This window comes from Erinaceus europaeus, chromosome 2 (genome assembly GCF_950295315.1).
Source record: "Erinaceus europaeus chromosome 2, mEriEur2.1, whole genome shotgun sequence".
Classification (NCBI taxonomy): Eukaryota; Metazoa; Chordata; class Mammalia; order Eulipotyphla; family Erinaceidae; genus Erinaceus; species Erinaceus europaeus.
This window is the reverse complement of record NC_080163.1, coordinates 5,788,471-5,797,077: the sequence shown is the minus strand read 5'-3', so window position 1 is coordinate 5,797,077 and position 8,607 is coordinate 5,788,471. Positions and strand designations below refer to the sequence as shown.

Sequence of the window (8,607 nt, the reverse complement as noted above, 5' to 3'; positions counted from 1 at the left end):
CCTTCCCTTCTGGGGATTTCCGGCTGTCTCTATCCAATAAATAAATAGATGATTTTTTTTAAATTAAGAGGGGATACCAGCCCACTCCCACCTCTTCTGCTGGTCCCTTCCTCCCAGCAATACTCAGTTTCTCCCAATTCTCTCTGGCCTCTTCATCTTGTGCCATGAATGAGGGCCCTTGATAGAGCTGGGAGCAGCGGGGGTACCTTGAACATGGAGCCCAGCTCTGATCCAGGACCATGGACAGCACACATTCTTGGGGCGGAAGTCCCCAGGTGGCTGGAGCGCTCTCTGGGGGCAGAACTTGGACTTATTTCAGATGAGGTAATTAAGAAGACGACATTCTCTCTCTCTCTCTCTCTCTCTCTAATACTTTATTTATTGGATAAAAGCAGGGGGAGTTGAGAAGGAACGGGGATATTGAGAGGGAGGGAGAACGAGAGACACCTGCAGTACTGTTTTTCCACTCCTGAGGCTTCCCCCCACCCTCCTGCAGGTGGGGACCGGGGGCTTGAACCTGGGTCCTTGAACATTGTGATATACACACACTCTACTGGGTGCATCACCACACAGCCAATGAGGACTGGACAATCTGTCCTGCAGGACAGAGGTGCTGCTGGGAGGGTGGGGTCTCTCCCTGTACTCTCTTTCCAGGGAAGCAGGGACTTAGCTCCGAGACCTTGTGTTGCTCACAGATCTCCTCATTCCTCTGATTTCCTCCCGCCCCTCCAGAAAGCCTCCTCTGTGCCAGAGTCTTTCTTTCTCTTCCTCATTTTCCAGAGGTTTGACATCTTGCTTTTGCCACTCTTCTGTCTCCGTATGGTCACAGAACTGCAGACTACAGAGCAACGCTTTGCATTCCAGTCCTGTGCCTCTGGTCCTATGCCTGGATCTGTGCAGAGGGAAAGGGAGGAAGGAAAGAAGGGAGAGAGGAAGGAAGGGAGGGCGGGAGGAGAGGAGGGGGGAAGGAAAGAAGCAGAAGCCAATTGGCAAGCTATCTCATCTGGATGGTGCGTTGCTTTGTCATGTGCACTGCCCAGGTCCAAGCCCAGCCTCCACTGCCCTGGAGAAAGTTTCGGTGCTGTGCTGTCTTTGTGTGTGTGTGTGTGTGTGTGTGTGAGAGAGAGAGAGAGAGAGAGATATCCCGGAGCACTGAAGCCCCAGACAAATAAAAGTGGGATCAGAAAACTGTTTCAGGGCCAGGAGAGAGATCACTCAACTCACCCAATAGAGCACACACCATAGCAAGTCCATGGCTGGGGGTTAAGAGCCCCAGCACCACATGGGAGCACCATAGACAGCACTGGGAGAGCTCCATGGGTGATGGTGGAGCAGTGCTGTGGTATCTTCTCTCTCTCTCTCTCCCTGAAACACTGAAGAATAGCAACCCACAGGTGTCACAGTGGGTAAAGTGTCATAAACTCAAACATGAGGTCTCAAGTTCGATACCCGTATTGAGTGCTCTCTGGTTCCCTTTCACTAATCAATTCATATTTTAAAAATAAATTTACTTATTAAGTAGAGATATAGAAGGAGAAAAGAGTAGGAGGAGGAAGGGGAGGAGGAGGAGAGAAAATGGGGGGTGGGTGGGAAGAACTAGACATTACTCTGGTACATGTGCTGCCAGGGAATGAATTTGGGACCTCACCCTTGAAAGTTCAACACTTCATCCATTGCACCAACCCCTGGACCACCAATTAATAATAATAATAATAAATAGAAACTCAGGTTGGGGAGGCCACTCAGTGGTATTGCACATTCATGGGGCCTTGGGTTCACCCCCAAACACCACCTTAAAATAGTTTGTTGCATTTACATCAGCATGGCATCAAATGACATCAAATGCTACATTTGAAACTGACAGGTTACAGAAATATGTTTTCAGTTCTTCATTCTATGGGGAGGGGAAGTATTCAGACTGGAGAAGAATCCTGTGCCCTCACACGATGTGACAGGCGGAGCAGCCGGGGACTCCGGTGGGGTCAGCAGGAGAGGGAGGGACACCATGGAGAGCGGAGGCCTGTGGGGCGGGAGGACTGCTCAGAAGTTAGAATCCCGAGGTCAGGGGAACCGGAGGACAGCCTAGAGCCACACACAAGTCCAGTGAGTAGCACATCAGAAATCCACAAACATCCGGCCTGGGACTCCAGCCAGGGGCCTGGTATCAGCTCCAGGCTCCGACCAGGGGCAGACAAGGGCCCTTCCTGAGGGCAGGACTGCGGCCAGGCTTGGGGCTCAGGGCCCCAGGAGTGAAAGAAGATCCAGTTTCAGGAAGTTGGTGGAGATGAGGGGGGAAGTGGAGCGGGGGTGGCGGCAAGATAGTTCAGCTGGGAGGGTGCCTGCTTTGCCATTCCCACATCGCGGTTTTGAGCCCGACCTCCCACTGCACTGAAGGAAGCTGTGGTGTTACCTTCTCTGTCTCTCTGAGTGGTGAAGCCCTGACAAAAACAAATGAACAAGCCACCTGGCTCGGGGAGGTGGCTCAGTGGCAGAGCACTGCTGCCTTACCCTGGATTTGATGCCCAGCCCCTCCTCCCACAAACACAAGGACTTCCACCCCCCCCCCCAAGACCCAGGGATACCAGCCCCAGGAGCAGATCCCCCAGGTTTGCAGGTGACAGGTTGCCTGATGGCTCCCCCGCATCCTCACAGAGACAAAGGTAACGAGTTTATTCAGTTATTTACACCTGGGAGGTAGCACAGTGGGTACTGAACTCTCAGACACCGAGGTTCAGAGTTCCATCCCCAGCACCCCAGTTATTTTCAGGACCTCAGTGCAGGTTCTTATAAAGAAGGGGCTTCTCTGTCCTGGTCCCCAGAAGGAGGGGCGTCTGTGTCCAGCCTCCCGGGAGGAGGGGCGGCTGTGTCCGGATCCCCAGAAGGAGGGGCGCTTGTGTCCAGCCCCCCAGAAGAAGGGGCGCCTGCATCCAGCTCCCCTGGAGGAGGGGCGGCTATATCCGGATCCCCAGAAGGAGGGGCGCCGGTGTCCAGCCCCCCAGAAGAAGGGGCGCCTGCATCCAGCTCCCCTGGAGGAGGGGCGTCTGTGTCCTGGTCCCCAGAAGGAGGGACGCCTGTGTCCAGCCCCCCGGGAGGAGGGGCTTCTGCGTCCCCGCCCCCGGGAAGAGCCCCCCGCGCCCGCGCGGCCCCCTCGTCCATCCCCCGGCGGCCCTTGCCGATGGCCAGGCGCGGGCGGCCGCGGTTGAGGCCGTCCAGCAGCGCGCAGGCCTGGCAGAGCGCGCGGCTGGCCAGCGCCCCGCAGCGGGAGCAGGCGGCGGGCGGCGGGGGCCGGGCGGCGGGGCTGAGCGCCAGGCGCTCGGCCGAGTGCACCAGGTCCAGCACCGCCGACGGCCGCGCCGCCTCCAGCAGCTTGAGCAGCGCGCGCGCGTGCCCGCGGAAGGCCTCGGGCGCGTACACGCACTCCTCCGAGAAGTAGCGCAGGCGGCGGAAGTGCGCGTACAGCACCACCTCCTTCTGCGAGGCCAGCTGCAGCGGCCGGCAGCGCGGCAGCGCGCCCCCCTCGCCCGGCGAGCCCAGCAGTCCGCCCCGCGCCAGCCGGCCCGTGTCCCCGCGCAGGAAGTTCATGAGCACCGTCTCCGCCATGTCGTCCGCGTTGTGGCCTGCGGGGGAGGGCGAAGGCGTGAGGGGCTGGCTGTGCGCCCAGGGACATGGGGTCTGTACCCACCTGTGCGCCCGGGGACATGGGGGCTGTACCCACTTGTGCGCCCAGGGACATGGGGGCTGTACCCACCTGTGCGCCCGGGGACATGGGGGCTGTACCCACCTGTGCGCCCAGGGACATGGGGGCTGTACCTACCTGTGCGCCCGGGGACATGGGGCCGCACCCACCTGTGCACACAGGGACATGGGGGCTGTACCCACCTGTGCGCCCAGGGACATGGGTGCTGTACCCACCTGTGCGCCCAGGGACATGAGGCCGCACCCCACCTGTGCGCCCAGGGACATGGGGCCGCACCCACCTGTGCACCCAGGGACATGGGGCTGCACCCCACCTATGCACCTGGGGACATGGGGGCTGTACCCCACCTGTGCACCTAGGGACATGGGGCCGCACCCACCTGTGCACCCAGGGACATGGGGGCGTACCCCACCTGTGCGCCCAGGGACATGGGGCTGTACCCACCTGTGCACCCAGGGACACGGGGCCGCACCCCACCTGTGCGCCCAGGGACATGGGGGCGCACCCCACCTGTGCACCCGGGGACATGGGGCCGCACCCCACCTGAGCGCCCAGGGACATGGGGCTGTACCCACCTGTGCACCCAGGGACATGGGGGCTGTACCCCACTTGTGCACCCAGGGAGATGGGGGCTGTACCCACCTGTGCACCCAGGGACACGGGGCCGCACCCCACCTGTGCACCCAGGGACATGGGGCTGTACCCACCTGTGCACCCAGGGACACGGGGCCGCACCCCACCTGTGCGCCCAGGGATATGGGGCTGTACCCACCTGTGCACCCAGGGACACGGGGCCGCACCCCACCTGTGCGCCCAGGGACATAGGGCTGTACCCCACCTGTGCACCCGGGGACATGGGGCTGTACCCCACCTGTGCACCCGGGGACAAGGGGGCTGTACCCCACCTGTGCACCCAGGGACATGGGGGCCGCACCCAACCTGTGCACCCAGGGGAATCAGAGCAGGTGGGGGTGGGCTGTGTGCTCGGCATGTTCCCTACACCCAGGAGAGGGGTCTGCAGCCAGCGCCCCACCCAGGGGAGATCCGGAAGGGGGGGTAGGTAGAGGATGGCCATGCGCCAGAAGGGGGAGGGGTTGTGCATGCGCCCAACCTCTGCGCCTGGGGCACTGGGGGTGGTGGGGGCGGGCGCGGGAAGGCCACGAAGACGGGTGGGGGCACTGGCGCACTTGGTTAAGTGCACAAATTACCAGGTTCAAGCCCTCGCTCTCCACCTGCGGGGGGCACACTTGAAGAAGGTCTGCAGGTGTCTCTCTCTCGCCATCTCCCCTCTCCTCTAATTTCTCTGTCCTATCAAATAGAGATAAATAAAGAGCCCCAGTAACAGAGGGGCCTGCATAGGGCTCCCCCCGGAGCAACCCGGGGTGCCCCAGGTGCGCCCACTTATCCAGGCCTGGTGGTCGAGATGCTCCCACGCAGGGAGTAAAGGCGCTTTACTGCTGCAAGGCCATTTCGGGCTTGGTGGCTGCACACTCCAGCGTGAGGGTGCGAGTGGAGCCCAGGCACCGCAGGTGCAGGTGATGCTCCAGGACCGGGCAGGTTGCCCCCAAGACACCCCGGGACCCCCAGATCCCCAGGACATTACCCGGTGCCCTGCCCGCCAAGACCTCGGGGTGCCCCAGCCCCCCCCGTGCCCCTGCCCCCCGCAGGGTCGCCAACACCCGCCCCCGGCCCCCAGCTCACCCGTGACGATGTGCGTGGCTCCCACGCGGCGCGCCCCCTCCTCCAGCGCGCGGCGCCGCAGCACCCCGCAGAAGGTGCAGCAGGCGCGGCTGCGGCCGGAGCCGGCGGCGCTGCGGGCCACGGCGTCCATGGTCCAGCCCCCGAACAGGTCGGCGTAGGCCACCACGGTGAGCGGCAGCTCCCAGAGCTCCGCCTGGTGCCGCACGGCCGCCAGCGCCGCGTCCCGGTAGCCGCCGATGCCCTCGTCCACGGCCACCAGGCGCAGCGACACGCCCAGGCGCGGGGCCAGAGCGCGCAGCACGTGGCCCAGCACCGTGGAGTCCTTGCCGCCGGACGCGCCCACGGCCACCACGGCGCCGGGCGGCAGCAGGCGGCCCGCCACCACCGTGTGCAGCACCTCGGCCTCGAAGGCAGCGCAGAAGCAGGCGCCGCACAGGGCCAGCCCGGAGCGCGGGCGGCGGAGGGCGGCGCGGGCCTGGTGGCAGGAGGCGCACTGCGGGGCGGGCATCGCGGCGGGGCTGCTCCTGCGGGGACGGGGGAGGGGGGTCACTGGGGTGCAGCAAGGGGACCCCGCCTGGGCTGTTCCTGCAGGGAGAGAGATCACTGGGGTGCAGGGGGAGACCTGCCTGGTCCTCAGGCCTTAGGCTCCCAAGTGCCCCCAGGGAAAGGAGCGACTGCTGGTGCAACACTCTGAGCAGCTCTGGGAGTCTGGCACCATTAAGTCAGCTTCCGTTTTCTGCCATTCACTCACTCATTCATTCATTCATCCATCCATCCAACAAATACCCACTCAGTGTGTCTTGTGTCTTCAACGTAAAGCCAGGCACTAGACAGGAAAGGATGCAGGGACCAGGCTTATAGCAGATGATAAGAAGGGATAAAGCTTCTCTCTGGAGGCTGGGAGAATGGCTCAGCCAGTAGAGTGGCTTTGCTTTTGGTTTCTTTGTCTTGTATCAAAGTCCAGCGCTGTCTCTCTCTCTCTCTCTCTCTCATATGCAACAAGTAGATCTTTTTTGTTAAAAAAAAATTGCATCTGGGACTGGGGATGAATGATGATCAATGAATGATGAAAAAGACTTTCACACCAGAGCCTCTCACATCCCAGCTTTAATCCCTAGCATCACCAGGAGCCCCAGCTCAGCAGTGCTTCAATAAAACCCAGACATCTTGTATCTGGTACTTAGTAAAGTATGTTCACATCTGGCTAAGTGTGTAAATAACCAAGATACTTCCCTAACATGAGGGGAATTCTCTACTGAGGCTAGAAGGACAAGAAGAAACCAGGCATCAGCTCAATAGAGAAAGAACATTCCGGATTGAATTAGGAGCAAATACAAGGCAACAGCAGGGCTGGACCGTAAAGTCAGGACCTGGCGGTCAACACAGAAGGTGATGGCTGAAGACCAGGGAGGGGCGGGGGTGAGGTTGGATTTATTCCCTAGAGGAGTTTGGATTTATTCTGAGTGAGATGGGGACTGCAGGAATGTTTTACACTTTGGAATGAACTAATCTGCTTTGTGTTTTAACAGGACCCACCCCAAATAAAAAACAAAACTGGGGAGCCGAGCGGTAGCGCAGCAGGTTAAGTGCACATGGTGTGAAGCGCAAGGATGGGTGTAAGGATTCCGGTTTGAGCCCCCCGCTCCCCACCTGCAGGGGAGTCGCTTCGCAAGTGGTTAAGCAGGTCTGCAGGTGTCTGTCTTTCTCTCCTCCTCTCTGTCTGTCCCTCCTCTCTCCATTTCTCTCTGTCCTATCCAACAACAACAGCTACGACAACAATAACAACTACAACAAATACAATAACAAGGGCAACAAAAATGGGAAAAATAGCCTCTAGGACCAGTGGATACGTGGTGCAGGCACCGAGCCCCAGCAATAACCCTGGATGCAAATAAAATAAAATTAAAATTAAAAAATTAAAAAACAAAACGGGATCCCTCAGGCAGCATGTGAACTAGAGGAGGAAGAGTGGCCTGTGTGTGGATATATATGGGGGGGGGGTGTCCTGCACTGGTCCGGTGAGCTGCCTTGGGTGCCCAGCGCCGGGGAGAGGCCATGCAAGCTGACAGGAACAGCTCCACGGTCACATTCTGGGTCTCTGCAGCACCTGGAGCTCACAGGGCTCCCACCTGACTCAGCTGGAGAGGAGACAACAGAGGTCTCCGGACCACCGCAAGGTGTTGGCCTAAGCAGTGGCAAGGCAGGCGGGGTAGACGGCACAACACGAGGGAGATGGATCCGGAATTCCCTTTGCAGAGGGCAGCTGCCATGCCTTCTGCTCTGCGAAGACATTGCTGCACCCTGGGCTGGGGCTGCACCCCCTGCACCCCCGACCACCCAGGGCTGCACTGTAACCGGGGCAGAGGAAGATGCATTGCACCACGGCCGGGTTGCGGGGTGGGAAGGAGCCCCATTGTCCAAAGTGGGGACACCAGCTGTTGAGGAAGGAGGGGAAGACGCGGGAGGCAGGTTTGGGGGAGCACCGGGGGGAGTGCCTTCTCTCCAGGGATGCCTACCGGAACGCGACGGGAAGGAATACAGGGACAGGACAGCGCCACAAAGGAGGAAGATATAGGGCCGGGGTGGGAGGAGGTGCTCACCTGAGTAGCACCAGCGCTGGACAGTCTGGGCTTCCAGAAAACGCGAAAGCAAAAAGGACCACAACTGCCCGGAGCTTTTGGGCCTGTAGCCTACAACTCCCAGGTGGCTTTGCGGAGGGCATTTACTGCTCTGCTAACGAACAGCTGGGCCATTAGCAAAACACAAAGAACCACAACTCCCAGGAGCCTTTGGGGCCGGTCGCCTCCAACTCCCAGGGGACTTTGCGGCGGGCACTCAATGCTGTGAGAACAGCTGGGCCTCCGAATCCCGGCGGCCCTTGCGGTGGCAGCTCCGAACTCCGCCTACAGCTCCCAGAATGCACTGGGAAGGCCTGCACGTGCGCTTGCGCAGAAGTAGGGGCGGTGTCTGAGTCCCGGGTGCCGTGCGCACGCGCAGCGTGATTGTCCTTTATTATGAGACTGGCTGTCTTTCCGATGTTCTGCTTTCGTTGGCGTGGGGATGAGTTTGGTGGCGCGAATATGGGGGACATTGGGGTGTGGGTGGAAGTTGACGATAGCGCGGCCGTGCCGGAGTCGTGGTGCGCCGCGCGCTCGGCCGCTGGGGACGGTTTGCGGCGAGAGCGCACGCGCCGCGGGCGGCAGCTCGGC

The 8,607-nt window shown here is 60.5% G+C and overlaps 2 protein-coding genes across 3 annotated transcripts in view; both read right to left on the bottom strand.

Annotated features, from left to right (window-relative positions):
• Positions 1-8,607, bottom strand: part of SPACA6 (sperm acrosome associated 6) — a 231,142-nt gene that overhangs the window by 146,643 nt on the left and 75,892 nt on the right. The gene's annotated exons all lie outside the window — the stretch shown is intronic.
• Positions 2,656-8,605, bottom strand: LOC103126073 (cytoplasmic tRNA 2-thiolation protein 1). 2 transcript variants are annotated; one of them, XM_060175406.1, is made up of 4 exons: positions 7,999-8,058; positions 6,734-6,836; positions 5,399-5,922; positions 2,656-3,617 (listed from the first exon to the last, which is right to left on the bottom strand). In XM_060175406.1, exons 3-4 carry the CDS (start codon positions 5,904-5,906, stop codon positions 2,785-2,787), a joined length of 1,341 nt encoding a protein of 446 aa, XP_060031389.1. In that variant the 5' UTR covers positions 5,907-5,922; positions 6,734-6,836; positions 7,999-8,058; the 3' UTR covers positions 2,656-2,784. The 2 variants fall into 2 exon arrangements, with proteins under 2 accessions (XP_060031389.1, XP_007536998.2); XM_007536936.3 differs by lacking the exon at positions 6,734-6,836 and having other exon boundaries at positions 7,999-8,605.

Excerpts from the sequence above, each read along its gene's own strand:
- LOC103126073 (XM_007536936.3), bottom strand. The coding sequence starts at position 8,120 with ATGCCCTCCGCAAAGCCACCTGGGAGTTGTAGGCTACAGGCCCAAAAG. Across the intron at positions 5,923-7,998 it reads CCAGCGCTGGTGCTACTCAG|GAGCAGCCCCGCCGCGATGC; the intron begins GTGAGCACCTCC and ends CCGTCCCCGCAG. Across the intron at positions 3,618-5,398 it reads AGCCACGCACATCGTCACGG|GCCACAACGCGGACGACATG; the intron begins GTGAGCTGGGGG and ends CCTCCCCCGCAG.